The 24,796-nt window shown below is 36.2% G+C and overlaps 4 protein-coding genes across 7 annotated transcripts; 2 read left to right on the top strand and 2 right to left on the bottom strand.

The window, feature by feature from the left end:
- Positions 1-1,195: 1,195 nt before the first annotated feature.
- On the top strand, positions 1,196-2,283 carry LOC121249761. Of its 2 annotated transcripts, none has more exons than XM_041148554.1 (3): positions 1,196-1,570; positions 1,689-1,747; positions 1,874-2,283. In XM_041148554.1, exons 1-3 carry the CDS (start codon positions 1,504-1,506, stop codon positions 1,985-1,987), a joined length of 240 nt encoding a protein of 79 aa, XP_041004488.1. In that variant the 5' UTR covers positions 1,196-1,503; the 3' UTR covers positions 1,988-2,283. The 2 variants fall into 2 exon arrangements, with proteins under 2 accessions (XP_041004488.1, XP_041004487.1); XM_041148553.1 differs by having other exon boundaries at positions 1,212-1,570; positions 1,686-1,747.
- A 2,220-nt stretch (positions 2,284-4,503) lies between these two features.
- On the top strand, positions 4,504-5,615 carry LOC121249760 (probable calcium-binding protein CML46). The gene has a single exon (XM_041148551.1). The coding sequence runs from the start codon at positions 4,831-4,833 to the stop codon at positions 5,458-5,460; it is 630 nt and encodes a 209-aa protein (XP_041004485.1). The 5' UTR covers positions 4,504-4,830; the 3' UTR covers positions 5,461-5,615.
- A 2,884-nt stretch (positions 5,616-8,499) lies between these two features.
- On the bottom strand, positions 8,500-10,148 carry LOC121249759 (expansin-A10-like). Its single transcript, XM_041148550.1, has 3 exons — positions 9,905-10,148; positions 9,500-9,788; positions 8,500-9,409 (listed from the first exon to the last, which is right to left on the bottom strand). The coding sequence occupies exons 1-3, from the start codon at positions 10,029-10,031 to the stop codon at positions 9,100-9,102; spliced, it is 726 nt and encodes a 241-aa protein (XP_041004484.1). The 5' UTR covers positions 10,032-10,148; the 3' UTR covers positions 8,500-9,099.
- A 7,748-nt stretch (positions 10,149-17,896) lies between these two features.
- Positions 17,897-24,605, bottom strand: LOC121249757 (polypyrimidine tract-binding protein homolog 1-like). Of its 3 annotated transcripts, XM_041148548.1 has the most exons (11): positions 24,265-24,601; positions 23,388-23,597; positions 21,755-21,817; positions 21,603-21,676; positions 21,405-21,500; positions 20,991-21,048; positions 20,813-20,917; positions 20,648-20,729; positions 19,337-19,449; positions 18,670-19,107; positions 17,897-18,309 (listed from the first exon to the last, which is right to left on the bottom strand). In XM_041148548.1, exons 1-10 carry the CDS (start codon positions 24,445-24,447, stop codon positions 18,670-18,672), a joined length of 1,422 nt encoding a protein of 473 aa, XP_041004482.1. In that variant the 5' UTR covers positions 24,448-24,601; the 3' UTR covers positions 17,897-18,309. The 3 variants fall into 3 exon arrangements, with proteins under 3 accessions (XP_041004482.1, XP_041004481.1, XP_041004483.1); XM_041148547.1 differs by lacking the exon at positions 17,897-18,309 and having other exon boundaries at positions 18,397-19,107; XM_041148549.1 differs by lacking the exon at positions 17,897-18,309 and having other exon boundaries at positions 18,959-19,107; positions 19,384-19,449; positions 24,265-24,605.
- Between the last annotated feature and the right edge of the window lie 191 nt (positions 24,606-24,796).

The raw sequence follows: 24,796 nt of genomic DNA, 5'->3' as shown, positions 1-24,796 counted from the left end.
TGAGGCTTATGAATAGAATGTTTTTAAAAAAATTATAACGATGAAATAAGATGAAATGAGATAAAAGTAGAGTTTCTTGGCAAAGTGAAGCCAAATCATCTGTATTTGCGACTGCAAAGTCAACCTGAAAAAAAAAAATTATACTTTGCAAAGAAAGTAGACATGCCAACTTGTCTACCTTATGTTAGTTGGATAAGACCCAACTTTATTGCTAATCTAGTGCAAGATAAGTACTGTGAAATCTGATCAACATGAAATCCATTTGGAACCTTTACTAGTGAGAAATAATTTTTATAAATTTTAAATAGATAAATTTTGTATAAATTTTATAAAAAAATCGATCTTATATTGAAAAAATATATATAAAAAAAAATATATTTTTTTTTAATGAAACTCACTTCTTGATAAAAGACCTACGCAAAGATTTGAAATTTGTAACTAACACGATTCTTTCCTTATTTTCTTCCTCAAACAAGTTTACCCACGAGGAAGTTTGGAAGAAAAATGAAAAGGGCAACAAGGAATCAAGTAAGAAGCTTGGCAGCTGGAGATCAGAAAATCTTAGAACTTATTCGTTTTAATGGTGACATGTGATGTTTCCTTTTCAAGCACATGAACATCATTCTTTAGACATTCACGTGCGGTGAACTCTGACTAAACTGATTATATTTACCCACAATCCACATAAACTCACAACGATGTGGAGCTAAACACATTAAATAGTTAATATAATAATTATGATATATTCCATTGCAGTAGATAAAGCTGGCCAGAACGATAGCCAGTGCACAGCCACGTAATAAAATTCTTTTCTTTCTTCTAAAACTCTGTAATTTTAAGAGTAATATTATATACAGTTTTAAAATATTTAAAAAAAAAAAAGTATGACTCATTTAAAAAAAATAAGATTTTTATATGATTATCAAATTTCCTCACTTAAAAAAAAAAAATATAGAAAATTTACAAACTTTAAGAATATATAAATTATTTTACTTAAAATAAAGTGTACCATATTTTCATTGCTTTAAATGGAAAGGAGATGACAGTCTATATTGTGCGACCATTAGAATAGTTTTCAACTCTGGTGGTCCAATGACTAGAGTTTACTGTAACTGGCGGATTGCTTCGATCACAGAGTATGTATTCTTTAGAACAATAGAAAATTTTAAAAAGGGATTAAACGACCTAAATAAAATGGCATATTATTAGAAACAAACAAAAAGGGGTAGTGGGTGCAAGGGCTGATAAATAAGGTCACAAAAGCACTCATTTTTTTTTTCTTTATGCTTTCTTATCTGTACAGCGAAATTGTCTCAGTGCTGTTATATGCGCAGTTAATGCCCCTCATTGGATCTGAAGCTGAAGCGGTTCCCTAGGAAAGCCCAAAAGCTGCTTTCTGCTAACTTTCAAGTCTCATATAATCCGAGCTTGGATTCGGAAATCTGAGAGAGCTACTTTTTTCTTTTTTTGGCTGTTTCTCATATCAGAATCCTGCCAGAAATAATGGGTCGGTCCTGTTTTCTCAACATCCTTCTTGTTTCATCACTTCTGGTTCTGTGTTTCTCTCATGGTATCACCCTGTTGCTTTTGTTTTTGCCTTTTCTTTTCCTAGGAATAAATTCTGTCTGGTTTTATTCTTTTCTTAATTTGGTCCCTTTTTCCTTGCGCGTTTTCTTGACTATTTGAAGGATTCGGAAGAAAAGTGATGGAGACTGTTGAGCATGAAGATTCCACTTTTCGAGTAGAGGTCAGTAACCTTTTTTTTTTTTTCCTTTATTTATTTATTTTAAATATGCGTCTTATGGTTGTTTCACTCCGTAATTCTTTTTTAATTTTGTTATGTCCATAGAGTAAATATTTGTTTGTTGTCCAGGAAAGTACTGTTGGAAAATCGAGGATGATGATAGAAGTGATGGATTATTCGGATCCCGGGCCAAACACTAATCCGAGAAGTGGGTACATTTTCAGCCCTCCTCCGCAAGTCTAATTGAGGTTATCAACCAAAGACTAAAGGGATTGTCATTTTCTTTTGTCTTTCTCAAGCCAAGCCAAGTTTATGTAGATGAGTAGGCAGCGTTGTTAAGAAGGTTGGAGTTGTTTATGCTACTAAGAGATGTTCTTTTTTTCAATTGTAATTAGTGAATAGGTTGTAGTTGGTTGAAGCTTTGGATTCTTCTTCTTCTTCTCCTTTGTCTTCAAGTGTGCAATAAAACAGTATGCTAATGCTTGTTCTTACTGTTGTATCCAAGCAAAGAGGAATAGAATAACACATTTGCTCTTCAATGAGATGATCGATTACAAGCTCTGTCTGTGTTACTTGTAAAGTTCAATTTTCGAGGCTGAAGTTGTGAATCATTGCTGTCCTACTGTTAATTTGTATGCTCATGAACTCGATTAATCTGTATGCCATAACATTCTCGGTTTCTCTCTTGCATATAGAGGTGCTCATGTCCATTTCTTTGCCATGTCAATCCCTGATGTGATAAGCTCTGGTTTTAGTTCTTGTTTACTAGCATATTGTTGTGACCAATTTGTGTTTCATGGTAACCGATTAAGTCTAATTTGATGTCCTTTGGGTTGAATGTTGGTATATAAAAGTTCATGCTGAGCTTTAACAACTTCACTTGTACAATATTCTGTAGTATTTCTGCCTCACATTTTATTATATTACAAGATCAACAATTCAAGCTTCCCTCAGTTATATCAATGCCAACACCAAGGGTTGGCCCAAGTGGTGAGGCCTTGGTCTTGAGGTACCACTCCCTTCAAGGTCTAAGGTTTAACACCTTATGGGTGCAAACAATCATTTGGGGCCACACCCACTGGTGAAAAGCCAGCAATTTAACCAGTTCTATGTAAGAAAACTTCCGAGAATACGGTACATGAGACCGAGGTTTACTCTGTTGGAGGGATTCCCCGACATAAAAAAAAAAAGTTATATCAATGCCCTCAAGGTGATTTACAATAGAAAATTATTTGACTTGGTGGAGCGCAATTTGTTGAGTTAAAATAGACTTCTTAATTATGCTTTCACGTGCATGAAAGTGCACCTGCAGCATTATTAACATAAATCGGGTTCTGTTGCAAATATCATGCTCCCTTGGCGGTGGCTCATGCTGTATTTAAAATATTTGTGTTCCTGGAGAGCCGCCTTCCTCAATCCCTGTTGATAGATAATTCCAACTTTCTGATAAGTACTAGGTGCATGCTCAACTAGCTAGTGGATGACAACATATCTTCTTCCAATTTGCAGTTTTAGTTTTTGAATATTTGGTCCTGTGATCTGGACTGACTAGGAATTTTTGAATCTTTATTTAATACAACCATGATCGTGGAATTACACCAACATATGCAGTAAAGAGCAAACTAATGGTCATAGACTCATCATGGTGATAATCTTGGAAGATGTTCTTTGAGACTTTAGGAGGGCAGTGGACGGAGTTTGTGTATTCTTCTTACTTGAAAACTCATACATATGTGTATAATTGCTAAGCGGAGGGGGAAAAAGAAAGGAGAAAAACATTAACACGAGATGTTTCCTTTACCTGTTGCACTGTTCTCATAGGAGAAACTTTCTAGCTTATGTTGCTAGAGTTTTTGCCGTATGTCACATGCATTACGGGCGAAGAAGGCAGGTACTAGCAATCTCGGTAATTTAAGGTTTCTTTAGTTTTTTTTTTTTTTTTTTTTTTGTTCATAGATTTTGTCAATCGCAGTGGTCAAACAGACCAGTTTCTGAAAATGAATTACAGTTTGGGATAATTTCCTCTCTATTTCCGATTCTTTGGTATTCTTTGAAACTATCAAAGTTTTAATAGTACTTTTATTCGATATTCTGTGCAAATCAACGAATTTTTGTGTAATCTTTCTTCTTTTTTTGTTTTGTTTACTCCTACACGCTCTGTACATCACAGGCGATGGCCAAAAAGAAAAGATGTTTATGAAGAGGGGCAATGAGAAGGTATAGACTTGACTCAGAGTGATTGCCCCATTGAAACCAATGGGCACTGCACCAATTTCCCCTCTCATGCCGTGTGTGGAACGAGAACTAGAAGAGGTTACATATTTCTCAGATAGTATTGGGCACTCCTCCAAGCGTTTATGGAAGAAATTACAGTGACAACTTCGCAAGATGCAAACTTTTTACGCCAACAGAGATGGCACTTTCTTCAAACAGGTCTTATATAAAATATCTTGAGAAACCCATGCGCGGAAAATGAATAGCATTATAAAATTTCAAACCGGTCCGTGTAAACTGTAGGAAATAGTGGGTAGCCCTCATGGTCAAAGTTTATTACTTTCCTAGAAATTTCAGAACTTATCCCAGAAGAAGGAAGGAAAAAGATAGAAATAAAGAAAGAAACTTCAATGCTTTTTCTTCCCTCAGCCAAGTCAACCCAACTTTGGAAAACCGGCAGATTCTTGGCAAATCCCATATACAAACATACATATGCGGACAAAGAAGAACAGGCCAGCCTCAGCTATATTTTTCCATATGTTTCCAACACTACTCCTAAAATATCGGGAATGGAGAAACTTCTCCGGATTGACCACTTCAATGATTTTCCCATCTTCTCATGCAAGACCAGAGGCACCACGCAAGCACCTTCCCCTCCACAGTTCATATCTGACCATTTTGATGTCTTCAAAGGATCCGGCTAAATTCTAAGTCCTTATATAGGAACCCTACTCTTCAATTCTAACATAATCTTCATGCCAATTATTCTCTAGTTTCCCCCTCTTCTACTTTTCTGAATCGAACTTCATTCCTCACACTCGGTGAGGAGTCGAGATTTCTGTTTCTGTTTCTGTTTCTTGATAGGATAATCTATGACTATACCTTCCATCTGCTATATTACAATGGAAAAGGCGTCACAAAGGAAAAGCATATCGGCTTTCTCATTGTATTGTTTTTCGCTTGATGTTCTTTTCATCCAAACAATTGCCATTTGTCTAAGAAAAATACACAATTTTTTGACAAGATTTTGGTCTTCTCTCCAATACCAACCCAACTTTGATAATCATAACCCGAAGGCTTGGAATAAGAAAAAGAATTCAGATTTTGAGCTGAGCCAGCAACAGGCTAGCACAAGCAGAAAGAAAGCTGATAGCATCTTGAGCAGAGGAGATGCAGAAACGGTCATGCAAAACTTGGGAATTTTTTGCAGCTCAGAAGGCGAGGAACTTCTGGAGGGGTTCAGTTCCAATGAGGTTTCAGGGCTGTTTGATGAGAAGGAACCAAGCTTGGAGGAGTTGAAGGAAGCTTTTGATGTTTTTGATGAGAACAGAGATGGGTATATTGATGGAAAGGAGTTGCAGAGAGTTCTCTGTATTTTGGGCTTAGAGGAAGGAAAAGAAGTGGTGAACTGCAACAAAATGATCAGGACATATGATGAAAACAGTGATGGAAGAATAGATTTCAATGAATTTTTAAGATTGATGGAGAACGTCTTTTGCTGAATGATTGTTTTTCATTCTGGACATACATATATAAAACATATCGAGCTTGGATTCACTCCTCCTTTTAGTTCTATGTTATTATTCGTGTGATTCCAATTAGATATTTTTTTGGTCGTGTGTGATTCCCTTGTTATATATAAGATTTATTGGTATCATCATCATACCAAATATAGTAAAGTTGAATCTTGAGAGGTTCTTGCACTCAAAATGAAACCTCACTAACATACTTATCATTGTAATGGCGTTTTAAAATGAAAAGTCCAATTCTCTTCTCAAATGGAACCAATCCTCGACAATCGACATCCCAAGTTGATAAATATATCAATTTCCCATTAATTTCTACTTCCATTAACTAATATTTCTTTCCCGATTATGAAGAAATAGGCCCGGACAGTACGTTCTATCAAGAAGACCACCAAACAGAAACTTCAACCGTGAACATTTTCCCGTCAAACTCAGTCGAACTAGAGACAGCGTCACAGCAAGCATTTTGTCCTTCTAGACAACACAGAAAGACAATCCGGCAAATATGTTCAATTCGTAAAATACAAATTAATTTCAGAGGAAAGCATTTTAATCGGACCTCTGATGGAATACTGCTTTAAGCAGGTACACAAACATTTGTGACCGCCGTCCCAGTTGAGAAAAAGATCTAGCCAGCTACTGCTTCTGAAGTTATAGAATAAGCACAAAAGAGAATAGAGATCCGTTACAGGCAGAGTAATTGAACAAGTGACCAATGGCTTATAGAACACCGTCGTAAGAAATCCTTTGCTTTTCCTGGTCAGATACGTCGGGCAAGGGCTTCTGCTGTTGCCCCTGAGCCCAAGCAAGAGCACGGCCATATTTAGCCGAAGTACAAGCATACGCAAGCTGTTGCGTAAAAAATGACAGTAAAGTAAACAAAAACAAAATTCAATCACACGAGCAAAGGTTTACGTGATTCGATAACATGTTTAGGTCTATAAATTTACATAGTATTTTATTATTTTAAAAAATGATAAAATACATTTTGAAAAGAAATATATTATTCTAGATTGGCCATACTATTAATTAATAGAATATTTATAGGGCTATTTGGCAGAAACTCTAATTTTACAATTACTAAATTATTTGCTCGAACGATGTATCAAACAAATCTCGAGTGAACACTCTATTTGATGTTTGCTTGAATGTATCGAGCGAATTCTATGCCTAAGCTTCAGAGTGACCTGTAACGTAAATTTTTTGTGTGACATTTTTTGTGTCACAAATCTAACACCAGTAAAATTAAATGCAATCAAATTGAGGAAGCATTATTTGTGCTCCTTGTGGATCGCAATTTCCTCATATTATAAACCTCTTCAGATTCCCAGGCCATGTAGCCAACCTGGCTCACACCATTTCAAAGTATTAGATTCCCCTTCTTTGTTCTCTCTCTCCCACTATTACTTCAATGGACATACTACCTTGCTTTCTTATCAGCCCCGAAACTGCGCTTGATTGTACTAATGACCATGGCGACTATGACGGTGCAACCACCGCAGTGACAACTGCATCCCACAGTTTTAGTATCTGCATACAGCTTGGTTAGATGCCTAGATGTCAGAGAACAAGCTGATGCAGTTTAAAGAAAATGGGGTCGCCATATCTGGCATCATTATGGTATGCTAAACCATAGGTGAAACTTAAACCAAACCTAGACAGCTGTTGGAGACTCTAAATCATAACAAGCAAATCAGCTTCTCCTCATCAGATGTCAGATCAAGATTTATCTCTAATAATAATGATGTCTTTAAAGCAACTAAAATTGGGTAGAATCTTGAAGCTGGTACATTTCTTTGCACTGCGGGAGCTTTGCAAGTTGGGCGATGATTGCAAAATCAAACCTTTATTCCGAGCTCTTTCGTGAAACCTTGAGAATGGCATTAGACATCACTGTTTACGCAAGCAAGTAGGATTTGGGAACTTGAGACGGAGGCACGTATATATGACAAGTCAATGATCATATAAATCTACGAGAAACATTTAATTAAGGTGATAGTAAAAAGAAAAAACATTCGTGTCGGCAACTCTTTATTGGCTGGATCTGTTATATATTCTTGTTCAACGAGCTTATTTTATTGGGATACCTTTACTTTCTCTATCTTTGTTTCTATTGAGTATTGAAGAATGATTTTTCTTCTGAAAAAGTGATGCACGGCACCCCATGTGTGCACCTTATCTCTTCCCACTTGCCGGAGCTCTCTCTTTTCCAAGGTTCTAGTTTGCTTTAGTAATCACACACACCCTAAAATCTTATGCTATCACTTGAAATGAATTGACGCTATATTGTTCAAAACTTATGCATTTAGAGTTTGTATATATCATTTCTTAAAAAATTATACAATCTCTCCATGTGGATGATGTTGTTAACATGGATAAAACTGTCGCATGAGAAAGACATTTGGGACCAGAACATTAATTAGTGCTTAGATTTCCTGGCTCAGTATCAATGTAGAATGCCAATCGATCCAACTCACGATATCTACAATTGTCAAAAATAACTAACTCCTTATCAAGGATTTTGAGAAGTACTGGTGGCCTCCCATATATTAGCTTTTTTCCTTTTTTTCTTTTTTCCAAATGCAATTCCATGCGAATATTTGAACATACCAAGACTATTTTACTGCGGCAAAAGCATTTTCCTGTGTCCCCTATCAATGGAGACAGGTAGACAAAAACTTAAAAGAGTACATGCATAATCACTTTGCTGTCTTTCATATATAGTTGGATTTGGGGGCTCATTTCACTCTAAAGTTTTACGACACCAAATTTATGAAAGATATATATTCATGGGGATAAGTTTGTATTGTCAATTTCTGACCATTCCACTGCTGCCTCCTGGAGGTTGAAGATAAAAGGTTTAAGTAGTTTAAGCTAATTATAAAGTTTAAGTAGTTTAAGCTTATTATGAAGTAAAATGGTCCATTTGCACGTGCAATTCATCCCAGAACAAACCAAATTGGTTTGATTACTAACATTATGCAATTTACTTTATATCATCGAAAAGGTAATGTCTGGAAAATGAAAGCTTTACATCTCCATTGGCTAGATCAGAAAGTGAAGCTTTACCAATCACATTCAAGTAATATGTCAAATACAGACACGCATATGCAGCTTATTAAAGCTTACTACAGTGACCTTCGAGATACAAGCATATATCATTATCGATGCAATTTTTTCTGAGATAAGCATAGATGCCTCCTGTAAAAGCATTATCAAGACAGTTCTTACACTTTGATGCATAGCGGCAGGCAGTAAACTTACAGTGCCAAACTGCCATCAACAGAACGTTAAAAGACTTGCTTTTCATACTTCGATGCACTACAGGCAGGTAGTAAATCTGCACCACCTAGCCGCCATTAACTCTCTCTCTCTCTCCAGCAACTAATTAAATAAGGTCTCCAGGCTTCAACACAAAGCGAGACATGAACCGCAAAAACGCAAAATCATATTCAAAGGGAGAGGACCTTTTCAAACCAAACCTTGCCATTTTGAGCCAATATTAAGGGTCCTATATACTCTGCTTTTTAATATAAATCTGTAGGATTTTTTAACCATAGCCTTGCCATACTTTAGTAGACATGGTGTAAACAGTCTTAATAGAGTGAGGGACGTTTAATAGCGAAACTGTCCACCAGTATAAGTCTGTCCAAAGGACCAACTGGCCGGGGCAACATTGTATGAAACCACACTGCGTCCATCGCTGGTTGTGACAACAAAAGAGAGGCTCTGTCCATTGAGATATGAATTGCTCTGCCAATTTTGACCCCAATTCCGGGACATTGCCTGCCAGCCACTTCTTGAGCCCTTGATGGAAACCGCATGCACATCCCCAGCACCACCAACATTGGTCACTAGAACTAAATTGAAGTAGGAATGACCATTGACGGTGAACCTAATACCTCCACTTTTTCTGCAACTTACCCTGTAGAAACCATGACAGAGAAATTAACTGGAGGCGTTTGAAAATAACTAGGAGGGAGAAAACTTGTGAGTAAAATGCTCGCTAGATTACCTTCTGTAAACTACAGGAACTATCCCAGCTCTGTATTGGGCAATGTGTTGGAAGATTGGCTGAGAGAGATCAAAGTGGGGGCGGGGAGGGTCACACCAACCCCCTGGTGGGCAGAAATTTGTGGCGGTGACCACAATGGAGCCAGGGAGGCACCATTGTGGATCATTTGCACATCTAACTTCAAAGCAGGCCCCACAGCTTAGGCCATTGTCGAACAATGCAGTGCTCAGTGCTGCTGTGTTAACCCCATAACCCTGGCTGTATAGGTTTCCATACCCACAAGCCCCGCCTATAAAATAGCCAAAAAGAGAATGGATTAGAAAATGTTCTTATCTACAGAAGAAAACAATATGATTAAGTAAAAAAATTATAAAAAATTAGATTCAGTTCTATACAGTTACATACCCATCGTCCCCGAAGCATCACCTCCACCATAGAAAGTGGCATGAGCATCTGTCCAACCTCCATAATACCCATTAACTGACGCGACCATGGAGATAAACCCCACCATAAAGAAACCAAAAAGAGCCATTTTCCTGCACTAAGCAAACTAGCTGGACAGGAATTGAACCTTGAGAAGACTTGCACGGGGAAATGAAGAGTGGGGGAATAAATAGAGGCCAGTCAACATCAAACCTGACTGACAACCCGACTCATCTTTGAGCTGTTGGGACCATGCAACTTAAAGACTACGTGAAGTGGTTTCGAACCTTTTGGTACCGTGAACTGTTGAAACTATCCATTTCACTGCAGATTACAGAAGTTTTTTCTTTTGGGGAAAGGGGGTTGAGACCGCGTGGTTTCAGGCTGTCGACTTGGAAAATATCCTTGTATCCGAAGTGGGGCAACATGAATTAATGCCCGAGTTCAAACTCTTCTCTAGCCCTATACGCTAAATAATGGATGCATGAGTAAGACAAGAAGGGAACAGTTTCTAGGCACTAAACGAAAATTACCATTTTCCATGCTTTCAGATCTATAGCTTACCAGATTTAGCGCCATTACCGATCTTATCAACTTACCACGACTCTGTCTCTATTGCCTTCAAAACCTTCTGCTTCATATTAAGATCCGGAGGATCCAACAACCTACCAAAATGCAGTTTAGATCATTATGATGTTGGCATCGAAAATCAACACACTCGATAAGATGTTCTGTGGTCATGTTACCACATGCAGGCCAGACTGGTCAGAGTTCTCATTTTGCAATTTACACAGTTTCCTTGCAGTCAGTTTCATTCTACATCTCCATACTGAAATTGACATTTAATGTCAATCATATGAATGGGAAAGGTTCTGCGGATTACATAAATAACAAAAAAGAAATACAATTTCCTTTCTCTATATTCTATTTCAAAGATTGCTTACTAGAGCATCTATGCTGAGTAAAATTAACCTACCCCTCTACTCCAACCTCCAACATTTACTTTGGTCTTCATCTACCGCAACATGACAAACGGTTGTTTGAAGCAGGTAACGTCTTTTGATGTAAAAGCTTCAGGGCATTAATCCAACTGTACTATTCTTTCTAGACCACACGTACTTGCCTTGCTCCCTAACTTTTGTTTCATGTCTTTTTGCAACACATGAGATCCTTTCTACTTTGGTTGGGAGAAGTAATAGTATAGGATCCTTGAGTGAACTGTGAAGCATATATTAATACTGCATGATTGTAATAAAATGTTGAATTGGAAATTGTGGTAAATGTTGAGATGACAAAATATTTTTTTCATTAAAAGAAATATTCCACATTGCCCAATTGATCAGGGCAGAGAAAGAGAGAGAGAGAGAGAGAGAGAGAGAGAGAGAGAGAGAGAGAGCGAGCTAGCTGGTAATTATAAATTTCTTTCAGATGACTAATTAAATTCAAAACTCGTACAGATGTGATCATGTGAGAATACCAGTGAGGGTGGACTTGAATTGTTATAAGATTCAGTACAGTTTTCAATTAATCTCTGACAGAAGATGGCATAGCGCCATTGCATGCTTTCAATTTACTTGTGATTGGAGGCAGTATCAAACCCGATATCCCAACTTATGATATTGTGGGGGGTTCAATGTTGTCCAACTCATGCAAATTAACCAATTTACTTGATCTCAACCTCAAATAACATGTCCAGTTGATCATGACCAAGAGCTTATAATTAATTCATAAATTACAGGACTGTAATCATGGTGTAGGCTAGTGTAGCCTATAAAATATAGCCTCTGTAATACTTTAATGAAAGGCCCAAATCACATGATCTATAATCTAAAAGACTAGTCAATGATATAATTAGAGCCTCATTTGAACCATATAAAGAGCGAGAATTTATCATTCTCAAGTAATATGAGATCTTATTTACCACCTATCCATATCCTTATCATATGGGGTATCACAGCCTCCTAATTAAATTTAATTGTCAATCGTTTCTAATTAAGATTTTTTATAGTTTTGTTTGGAGTTTAAAATTTAGAGTTCAAGTTCAAAATCTTTGACATAAAGTTGGAGAGAAATGAGTATATAGTATCGACCCTATAATATTTACGGGGGGAAAAAATCATTATATCATGACAAATACTTCCCTGTTAAAAAACAGTAGTTTCTGATCTAGGAAAATCATTCAAGTCAGAGCCTAAGATTTTTCAAACTTCTACATACAAACAGAGAAGGCAGTGCCTCAGCGTAGCATGTTTATCGTGAACAATGACAAATGCATCCATCATAGTTCAGTTCAATATCTGACCCACAAATTTTAAAGATGTGGGGAGAATGAACATGCTGATATGAAGCTGTTTCTGCGTCAGAGAGACTTGATCAGAAGATTTCACTCTTTCTGCATACATTATATGGAAAGCATTGCTTCAGCATAGCAAGTTTGTCATCGATCGACAATGACAACGCATTATAGTTCAATTCTTCGGACCCGCGAATTAAAGATGGGAAGCCTGATATGGACATCACGGCCATCGCTTTTTAAGTACGTACTACTACATATTAGCAATAATTCATTTCTGCATGTGCAGATGCCTCTGCACTCTAAAAGCATGTGATACGGATAATCAACTTGGGTTCATTTAGAATGTGACACAATTTACAATATTTCCATATGGTCGATATACGTGTATAATTTGTCGTCCCATATGCAGTCAATGTGCGATCACAAAAAATCAGTCCCTTCTGCAACGTTGTCTTCCTCCGACCAGTATATATCACATGTTTGCTTTGGATGAGAATTGATCTGGCCAGGATGAAACAGTTTAGTTCTATCTTCTTCTTCATTATCCCCCATTTTTGTCGACAAAAAGCTATACTGCATTAATAATGGATCACCCCCACCTAATTTAAGTTGCCTACGCCATTGAGAACATCGTAAACCCAAGTTTAGATGCAAGCTCATCGTCCTTCATTTATTGTTTCTTTCATGCATGCTCAAGGTCTTGAGCCGGCCAGTGCATGTCTGGCGCATGATCAATCGCTATGAGGGACTCACATCACATCTGCACTGTTTCATGAACCATACCGCGTACACTCACATCCGTGGTCCTTTTGTATCAATGATCTATTTTGGTCTGTAAACATACTTTGATCATCGAGATTGCATGATCAGAGCTCAAGCGTGATAGAATAACCATATCCTTTAATTTTAATGATATCTAGAGTCGTGGATAGAACTAGGTCATGTTCATGCTATTAAATAACATACACGATGTGGTCTGGTCACCGGCCAACATCAACGAAAGCAAACTCATGTAAAGGCTAAAAAGTCATGAGATGGGCAAGTCAGATAAAATCACCAGCTGGGTGGCATGTTCCAGTGTCCCCGAGTCACTTCCATGGTTTCTTTCTAAAATTAATATATTTTTTATTTATTTATGACAACTGTCTGAAAGTAGAATGAAATAAGCTAGTTGCAGTTGAATGCACATATTCAGGGGCGAGCATTAACATTGGTTTCATCGAAGTTATCTATAAAATTTAGTTAAAAGTGCATGTTTTTTATAAATTCAAAATCATTCAAGTCGTAACTCCACATTGAATTAGTCAAAATAATAATAAAATATTATTTTTTAATAATAATTTTTATTATTTTTTTTATATTTTGTAACTACACTAACCATATGTTAATTAATAATTTAATTTTTACTTAAATTATTATATTTTTCCAATTATTATTTTTCCTCAACCTATTTCTCAATGTACCATTAGTTGGGTCTATTTTTTAGAATAAAATTTTATTTTTGAAGATGAATAGTACATCTTCAAATATGAAGAAACACACCCAAATACAATAGCTCATATTTCAAGTCCCTATTATTTGACTACTCCAGTACAGATCATTCAAGCCATATTTCTTCAAATTTAGCCAATGCCAATGCTCTTGAGCATTTGCCAATGCAAGTCCAAATTAAAAGCAAATGTGGGAAAAAACATTTACATTGGCCTAGCTAAACTTCCCAAGTTTGACGTTTATGCTATAATCTATCTTAGCTCCCTTCTATATCTGGCGAGGTATTGTTTACCATTGAAAGGTATATTTTATTATTTCATCTACCATCTTTCTTTCCCTCGTTCTTTCTCTTTCTTCATTCCATTTCCATCGTTTTTCTTTTTCTTCATCCCGAAACGTGCGAAACACGAGACTTGACCTGCATCTTCTTCGATCGTCCACGCTCTCTTCTCTTTGTCAATCGTCCACGCCATCGTCTTCCAGCCCACAAGAGACCTACGCATTTCCTCCACAAATCTACCACAACAAAATCACCATTTGGGTATTTCTTACAAACTAATTTATAATTTGGATTTTTTCGTGTGTTTTGCTTTACATGGATTTCGATTTACACTCTGTTCGATTTTCATGGTTCTTACATGGGCTTCAATGGATACTCTGTTTTGATTTACATAGGTTTCGATTTACACTCTTCTTTGATGTGGAATTTATTATTTTATTGAGTTGGCTTTTCTTTTATTGTTTTGTTTTCCTTTGTCTTAAAAAGTTGAACAACCGATCGAAAACCATGCAAATCTCTGTCTTGTACAAGGCCTACAATACAGTCTACATTTTCCCAAATATCTACTTATTGATGCACGTAAGTTTCATGTTAAAGATCTAGATTATGCATATTTTGTTTAGTTGAAGAGTTCACTGAGTTAGTAACTTGGGTTATCTATTTATCTATCAATTTATTCTATGGGAATTAAATTTGGATTGAGATTTCTATTCAGAGAGGTTATATTGAGCCTAGTGCTTTCAGTAATAGCTTCTTAAAGTAAATTTTCTATTTATTAACATCTTTAAAAAAAAGGTTCAAAAAATGACATGAACAAAAAAAACATTTACCAATATCCTATTCAAATAGTCATTGTATTCTAAGACACACATAAATATACAATGCTTACAAATATTCTATTCAAATACCTAAGAGAGAATAATATTTTCATTCACTTGATTTTCTCAACATTCTCATATGGATTTATATGGAGGTAGAAGATTCTCTATTTCTTTGTTGTGCTTGTATTGTGTCTGTTGTGCATGCATGATGTCCTCTGCTGTGATGGTTTTATGCATTATGTTATGGCCCTTGTCCTTTGCTGTGATGCTTTTGTGCATTTTGTTATGGTCCTTGTCCTCTGCTTTGACAGATTTAATATGTCCATTCACTAGTAGATCAAGTAACTTGCATGCTTTAAAGTGAAAATTGTTTACTTGGCTTATTCAAAAGCGAGTTTTTTAATTGGTTTGGAGAGTACTCTTGTTGCCTTGAAATCGAAGTGGCTTGTTTGGCACTATAGAATATTGAACAACTTATTTTCATTTCTCCAGTTTGTTGGGCACTGGATGATCTGGAACAATCAATATGTTTAACATTATTTTGATGTTTACTATTGTTGCCTCTAGATTCCATTATCATCAGAATATGAGCAATTGAGAGACTACACATCTTCTTCAAGGAAGATCATAGTGATGAACAAGATGGACCTTGCAAATCGGTCTCGAATTAAGGTGGAGTGTGGAGTGTTTTAGGGTACATTTATAAACTGTTTTAACTATTTGTGAACTGAATGTTATGGACTTATCATAAAATAAAATAAAAAAACTAAATGTTATGGATATTATGAACTGGATATATTGTCTCAATTCTTCTATTACCAAACTCTTGTTGAGAAAGTCCCTCTTGTTCAAAGTATGGAAGAATGTGATGATGAAAAATATGAAAACAGAGTATCATCGATGCTAGTGCTATTTCGAATGTAAATGAATACAAAATTACAAATTACATGAATCTCAAATGTAAATGTTTGTTGGCTTCAACCACAATTCTAAATATAAATGTTGGATAGAAGAAATGTTGGTATGTTTGTATATATGATTGTTGGGTGAATGTTTGGCAAAATATATTTTTTGAATAATTAGGTTGAGGGAAAAAATAGTTGAAAATAATAATTTTATTTTTTAATAAAGTTATTAATTAATATATGAAGTGTATTTGTAAAATATTAAAAAAAATTATCAAATATTATTAAAATATATAATATTTTATTATTATTTGGACTTTAAGATAGCTAGCCCAATGTGAACTAATCTAGCTAGAAGTCCATGTTATGGCCAAAAGATAATATTCTAGCTAAATTTTAACTTCTTTTTTGCTCATGGGAGCAACCAAAAAAAAAAGATGTTCCCCGTGGGCATGAATTCTAAATGGGAAAGTATGGCGTATGAACAAGTTTGCCTATTAATGTGTGTAATCTTTATTTATGAATGGAACTAAGTGGGAGATACGTACCCATGCAGATTACCTAACTAAGCCATACACAAACTACTATTTAGATATTCGTCCTCCCATGATATGCATGCAACTACTCATGTGTGATCAGGAAATTTCAGTCACATGTATGCTCTGGATCGATCGATGTAAACTGATCGAGTGACGAAACAGTTCGTTCTATCTTCTTCATTATAATCACCGTTGTTTGTTGACAAAAAGCTACACTTCATTAAAAATGGCCCACCGCCCTACCAAAATCAAAATGCAAACAACTTTTAGAACATCATAAAGCCAAAATTACATGCAATTAGCTCGGGAACCTTAATTTGTTTCTTCTAGCAAACCCATCTTAAGCCATGTGTCTCATTCATTAATTAGTAAGGTTCAATTCACATTATCATATATCTTCAGGACTGTCTGGTGATTCATTCTCTTATACCCGGGGTGGTCCTTTTGCATTGATGATCATGATATAATTCTTCGTCTCTAAAATTTGATCATCGATGAGAGCATCGATGAGCTTAAGTGGGCTAGAAGAACATATTCTTGTCATTATATATAGGATCATTGACGTGATATCTTATTAATTAGCGTGTAGTGCATGCACGCCTATGTAATTCAACGAATTAGCAAGATCTGGGTAAAAGTGAGATATGCAAAATATATAATAACAGAGGTGGCCTCATTAGGTCAAATGCCCCCAACTCACTTCCATGGATCTTTTAGTGCTTTGTAGATTCCATGTTGGATGTTTCTTTCAGAATAACATTTTTTTGACCAGGCTCTGGCTGCCGCCTTTAAGGTTATGTTTGAAATATGAAAGTAACTGAATTCATCTAAATTGAGTTCAAATTTAAGTCTAACCCAACATTCAAATACATAACTTTCAAATCACTAAATATCACTTAACTCAAGATCTCTTTACATGTGAAACTCACAATATTTTTCAACTCAACACATCTTTACATGCCGGACCCATAACCTCTTTCAACTTTCTATAAATATATCTAAAGTCATTTTAACATTCAAACACATCTAAACTCATCTTAAGTGGCCCCACAAAACTCACTACTATTCATAAAGAACTCAACTCATTTCAACTCAACTCAACTCAACATCCAAGCGTAACCTAAGTTTGATGAAATAAGCCTACTTACAATAAAATGTAGGTAAGGGATTACTCCCTTAAAAGCCTATCACCTCCAGATCCCACCACCAGTTTTTTTTTTTTCTTTTTTTTTTTTCTCTCCTATCAGTAAAAGAATATAAAGAAAAGATAAGAAAAGATGTCCAACATATGAATTATTGCAGGTTTTAATCAAAAGGATGTATAGATGAGTTTTTCCTTCTAAAATCACGAGGGGGCAGTCAGTATATCCATAAAGGAAAGGAAAAAAGTCAGTATAAGAGGCAAAATGCCGACTCAAAAGTTAGAGAGATGATTACTTGCACGGGGTCACTACTATAAAATCCTTTTCCTAGTAGAGTAGATCCTTCCCAGCAAGACACATACAGCAAGAAAGTAGCTTTTTTGTCTCTTTATTTATTTGTTTTTATTTTTATTTTTTTGTTTCATATAAAAAATATCAGAGCAAAAATAAAATATAATTTTACGTATCTAAACAAACAATATACTCTTTTTACTCCAAACTAAACTTAAGTTTCTCTAAGCCTGGTATATAATCTCTTTAATAGATACAAATATATTTTTTATATATATCGAAACAGATCAAGCAGTCCAGATGAATATTACTAAGGATTAATGACAAGAAATGCTTAGCCAGGATGTGAAACATTTTAGTGTCGCACATCTTCATAATCAATCATATCAATCCGTACCTTGCACAGCACAGGATTTCTCTCCTTTCCATTCCAAGCTTGATCAGCAGCGTGTTCAGAATTCTCTCCATGCTACCAAACTCGATAAGATTGTAACCAAAATGTTTTGGGAGGCAAATTGTATAAATTCTGCTCTCCCTTTGCTGCAAACATACTTATTGCCAGCTTATGCACTGCCGTTAGAATCTTCCCGTCAGCCACTATTCATTACCCACACCCCACACCCTATGAACAAAGAAAGAAAAAACCGTCAAGTGTGGAGTGTGGAGTGTGGAGGTGAATAGTGATTGATGCATAGCAAAACCCTTAATGAACCGTTTCCAATCCTGGCTAATATATATCAAAATTATAAAAGGTTGGAAACACAAAGGGAAAAACACAGAGAGGTCACTTTCAACCCCAAATGCAGCCAGAATTGATATCCTGAAGCATGCCTCACTGAAAAATTTAGTCAGTCACAGGCTTCTTACGGGCATGATCGTCACTGTTTCCTCAATAAACAAAATGAAAATGTAGCATTTTGGATACAAGCACGAGACACTAGAAATGCTAGTAACTTGCATTTACATAAAGTGAAGATGCAACCTATTGGCCATAATAAGTAGGGTGACCAGGAGGCGGACCACCGCTAGGTCGCACATTTGGTGGAATCCCCGGCTGAAGCTGACCGGAAGATGAAGCACCACCAGGTCGCACATTTGGTGGAAACCCTGAAGAAAATCCCATTGAAGAGACGGCAGAAGGAATTTGGCTGGTCGCTACTGCAAAATTTTGACCAGGATAAGTGCTAGGAACAGATCCAAATGGGGCTCTGCCGGCCTGCATGGAGGCATCCCATGGTGCCATCTGTCTGCTAGGATACTGAGCAGGAACAGAACCGCCAGTATTAAAATCATTTCCAGCATACATTGGACCAGGCCGAGGATTTTGCCAAGCTGCTGGAGCACCAGGGAGACCTGACACTTGTGATGCAAGCAAACTTGCATCTGGGATTGTGTAATCTCTACTTTTGTCACTGTAAGCCTGTAGGTGTCAAATGTAAAACAAATGGTCAGATTCTCAAATAATATTCATAAACATGTAATAAATACAAGTAACCATGATAAAGGGCAATTAAGTGTCAAGAAGCATACATTTAAGGACCAAGTTCGATCAAGAAAGGATCCACTCTCCCTTCTAAGGACTTCTTTACATTATTTCCCCTTTCATTTTTTTTTCTCATTTACATTAAATCAAAATTACATATTTGTACCTTTACATTGAGATCAGTATGACGAGAGTATGATAGATGAAGCTTACAATAGCCACCATCATATATGCAATGCCCCTCTAAAGCTTCTCTGGCAACTGCTGCAATACTAACATCTGAAGAGAACAAATAATATATCAATAGACAGCCATGAAAAGATAAAATAACGGGAAAGGGGGGAGGAGAGAAAAAGGGGGGGGGGGGGGGGAGGAGGAGAGGGGGGAGAGAGAAACTGTACCAAAAGTAAATCCTGCGCCTTGCTAATATGTGTCAACAATTAATTAGAGGCCTAGAAATGCAAATACGACAGACAACTTCCAGAGAGAAAATAAACAAAAAAGAACGGTAAAAGGTGTATTGTAATTTGGTACAAATTCCAGCATAAAGAATCAATGAGACCAAATGAGAGAATGCAGAAATTAAAAAGCCACATAAATAGACTTTCAACAGTACCTCCAGGTAATATGCATTAACCCTAAAAGGTAAACAGATCCTGAGTTGATATCTGTCCCATACGCTTCAACAATTAAAGTGGGTGGTAGGAAAAAAAAACGTAAAGATCTTCCTGAGACCTAACCAACTTGAATCTACTCAAGCCCATCACCACATTTCAATAGAGTGAAAACTAGATCCATACCTCAAACATACAAATTTCAAGGTATATCAGTTCCACAGCTCTTATTCAATGACTCATGTTATAATGAGATATATGGTACCATGGATTCTAACAAGGTCCTTTCAAGTAAACAGAGTCAACTAGCTGGATTGCATATCAGCACAAGGAACCTTTTGAAAACTAAATCATCTCCCCTCAGTTCAAACTGTGTGATCAAACATAGTAGCTATAATGAAGAAAAACCGCACCCAAAAACAAAACTAAAATGTGCAGTGTCAATTACTAGTTATAACATATTACATGATGATAATGGGCTCTTTAAATTCACCGGTGCACTAATGACACCAGTTGGAGTGGCACCCAGAAAATAAAATGAGGTGTGTTGGATGGGATCACAGGTTCAGTTAAAGGTCCAATGGTCCAATGCTTGGCAAAGAGGTTTGAGAGAGAAGACCAAAGAATGACTGATAAAGATTGACAAATATAACAGTGAAAATACGGAGGAAATTTTCCTTCTTAGGCCAAAGCCTTGCTCAAAGTGAAAAGAACAAGGAAAAAAAACATATGAAAGAAACATACCAGCGTGCAAGAACAGAACAAACACCAAGGTATAAGGATGCATGTAATTCAACACAGAAGGATTTGAAAGAAACACCAAATGCTTGGGAGACATAATAGCCAAATAGAGAATTATATACCAGGGTATTGAACAAGTGCCTGAGTTTGACCATTCTTCTCAAATATAGCAATTTTCTGGACAGTGCCAAAGGCAGAGAATACCTGTGACAGGTAAAGCAGCATAATTGTATAAGCAAGTAACCTAGTTGAATCACTTCAAAAGAGGAATGCATACAAATCCTCACAGTGTGCAGAACGTCCACAGTGACAGCATACTGCATATTCTCAATTGAAGCAAGAAGCACATTACTCTCAGCTTCTTTCCTCTTTCCATCAGGCCCTAGTGCAGGCTGAACACTACAGTTTGTTAGTGTACACTCACAAATGCAAATTGCAATAAAAGTTCCATGAACAAGAAGTTACCTGCACAACACCCTCAATTGCAGTAGGATTCACAGGAAGATATGGATTTGTATAGTCCCTGCAGGATTATGCAAATAAATTCCAGACCTATCATGCATTGTTATGCATACCACTACTTTATGCAACATTTAGAAAGTGCTACTGAGTAAAAACGCAACCATATTACCGAAAACAAGGACTGACACTCCAATATAATTAATTTTGACCAAGTTGTAAACAAACAAAGGCAACACTGTCATACCAAACTAAAATTTTGCATGAAGCAGTCAAAATAACCCTCAATCCTTTATACTTCAATATATTTTTCAACAAAATAAACAGAGAGCAGAGGATTGGAGCAAAGAACAAGGTCAACACAAAAGAATTTTAAAAATAGAAGAAACGGATTACAGAATCTCTTGATTCCGTTGTTACCTGCTTCTGTGAGACTGGAACTTGATATTCAGATCAGTGTGTGCAGAATATGAAATACGCAGGTGACATGAATTAACATGCTCTGGAAGCAAATACCTATATAGAAACCATTAGAACATGAATACAGGAGTAAAATATCGGTGCCCTTCCAAATTTACCAAAGCCCAAAGGAGACATGGGGACGACAATGAGGCATACCTGGGTATGCTTCTTTCATTTAAGGCATTCCTAGCAGCAGATGCGGTCTCAGCATCACTAAACTGGATTAATGCCTGCCAGATGCCATAGAAGTGGGTGATATAGCAAGACAAAAATAATTTCAAAAGCATCCACTGCAGTTGAAATCACACCTGGAAACCAGCAGCCTTTTCAAAAGTAGCAATTTTATGTACAAAGCCAAAAGCAGAAAATACCTGGCAAAAAAATTTCAAATAGTATGATTCCATTGTATCAATATCATTACGAAAAGGAAAAATGATAACTATCAGAAACCAACCGAGATGTAGATAATATGGGTACAAAAAGTAAATTCCAAACAGATGAGAAATAAGTGCAGAATGACACCTGTACATATATGCGTGACCTTAGAAAGGAGTATGACGTACATGACAATAATTCCAAACTGTCTCCAACAAAAGATATAAATAAGAGACATCATCATCTGTGATTCAACCAATTTAAAAAAAAAAGTGTATAATTCATTCAGGATGCTTGCTCCAAAAAAGTTAGAAGAACATGATAAACGAACTCTAATGCTGAAATATGCAACCAATATTCCCTAGATATATACTACGGGAAGATACGAAACCTAGAGTTATCATTTAGATTGCAACTACATAAGAAACAAAATGATAAACAGATAATCTAGAGTAGCGGTCATAAAAAAAAATGGAGATGTGCCTGTAAACAAAATATTCAAGCATGCCATATGAAACCAGATATTATACAAGAGTTTGTTAAGGTTAACATGAAAATGACAAATACTACTGCATGCAAAAATTTATCAATTCAGCCATTACATAAGAAAGATTCTGAAATTCATTCCCAGGCTGATCATGAGTCCCACCTAATTGTAACCTGAATATGAACAATGCTTTTGTTTATTTTTATTGAACATTAATAACACCTTATCTTACTTATCAAAAAGAAAATCTTTTGGACCTTCAAAACATCAACAAGGCATGTGCTACACAAGAGGCGTAGACAAAAATGTGCCTTTTGCACAACTTTAGACCTCATTTCCTGAGGGTTCATGCATAATACAATTGATTTATCTCTCTCAATTCTTAAAAGGAATAACACTTTTCTTGGGTTTTAACATCAGAAGTACCAGAAAAAATGCCCTTTATTTGTCGTATTTCTTAAGTTGAGATTTACACTATAATTTGCCAAGTTTCTTACTGTACTTTGCCGTTTATATGGCTCAATGTGTAACATAATAATAACACATTTCATTAACTAGAAACTCCTAAATTATTCGTAAGAAAAAGTATTGAGATTTTTTTTAAGTTCCTTTCAAGTCCACTTAAAAACTTAAAAGAAATACTCTAGGCTGTTAATCAAGACTAAGACAAGGCCGTACAATGTGTCAATTGGTGGATCATATTTTTTAACATTATAAAAATAGCTCTCACAAGGCAATTGATATCTATGAAGATACATATTGTAGATTGATCTATCTTAAACCTCTATCTTTTACGCTATTTTCCTACGCTTCTGCATTGTGTTGCAAGGAGAGGATCAAGGCTGTTACATATCCACCTTAAAAACCCTATAGAATTACTTTCTTGGAGAAAAAAGATTGTTAATATAATGAAATCCAAATACCAAGGAAAGCAATATTGGCTTTAGAAAAATTTAAAATCTTATAAAGGAAGACTTAAGTAGTTCATGCCTCTTTAAAAAAAAAAACTAGTTAATATAAGGATTGTACCATCAGAAAATTTGAAACAATGCAACTGATCGATTCAGAAAAGCACTTACCAAGTGAATTACATCAATGCTAACATCGCCAACTTCTACACCCTCAATGGTAACCAGCAAGACATTTCCAGGAACATCTCCTGGACTTTTGTTGTTCACAATTTCATGTCTATTTGAATATTGAATATACACAGTTTTGCCACGAACTTGGGCAGGCTCAGAAGATGATGCATAGTATGAAACCATTGATATGGCCTGATTTAAATCTGCCTGAAATAGTTAACAATTTTTTATAAGTTCCTGAAATAGTTAACATTTCTATTATAAATAAATTCACATAGAAATAAATAATTAAAAACAACCAACAATAAAGTGAGTACTTAGGACAAATGCATTTCCATAAAACCAGCTTAGAGTTAAGAGTGCGGAGTGCCTACATGGAAATTAATCCATTTGAAATTCTGGGGAATTTGTCCATCTTCTGGAGGGGCACTGTCGTTTTCTTTTCTTTTCTTTTTTTAATCTGACTGACCATTTTCTACCATGCCAAACGGATTTGAAAAAAAACTCGTAGATAAATCATTGCAAAACGGTAAAATACTAAGAAAACACCATAAGACCATTATATCAACCCCATAAATTATCTCTCAGTTCCATGGAATTCATCGCAATAGAATGACCCCCAAAGTATTCATTAGTTGGAAATCCCAGTTCAGCGAATAGCCAAATCAACAAAATCTCATCTCACCAAGATCCAAAATGTTCCTCGCCAAAACCCCTCTCTTATGAACAAATACATGCCTAACTAAATACCTATATGTCAAGCCATATAGATACAAAGCAAGTATAAACAACGTAAAACCTTTACAAACTCCGCGATACCGTCAGATTCCAATAAAAAACAGTACGAATTCTTCCAATACAAAGAGAGGCTTACAAATTCGACGAAAGCCTGGTTGCGATTGGCGCCAACGTTGCACTTGGTGTTGACGATCTTGCCGAATGGCTTGCAGAGCTCGATGAGCTCCTCCTCGATGCACTCCCAGGGGAGATTGCGGAGGTGGAGGACCTTCGAGGGGGTTTGCGTGTATCGGAACTGGGGCTGCCCCGATGTCGACATCTAGGGTGTTCGGGGAAAAACGGATGGACTTTGTTTGGCAGCGTAGAAAGCAATGAGATTTTCCAGAGAAAGTTTGGGGGAAAATCAAGGTAGATACGACTGAGGTATAATCTCAAATCTGGGGCTTTCACACGAGGGAAGGATGGTATAGGCCGCATTAGTTGGTTTCCTTCTCCTTTGGTCAATTTACCGATTTATCCTTCACAAAACGGCCCGGGGCCCCATTTTCATGAAGTAATAATCTCAATTTTCTTTTAAAAACGATCTCTTTTATTGATATGCTAAATTTTAGAAATAATTGCTTATTTCTATATCTTAAATTATTAAAGTGGTCTTTATTAATCTATTT

The sequence above is a fragment of the Juglans microcarpa x Juglans regia genome, chromosome 2D (genome assembly GCF_004785595.1).
Source record: "Juglans microcarpa x Juglans regia isolate MS1-56 chromosome 2D, Jm3101_v1.0, whole genome shotgun sequence".
In the NCBI taxonomy this organism is placed as follows: Eukaryota; Viridiplantae; Streptophyta; class Magnoliopsida; order Fagales; family Juglandaceae; genus Juglans; species Juglans microcarpa x Juglans regia.
Note: the sequence above shows the minus strand (reverse complement) of the source record. Positions and strands in the feature narration are given on the sequence as shown.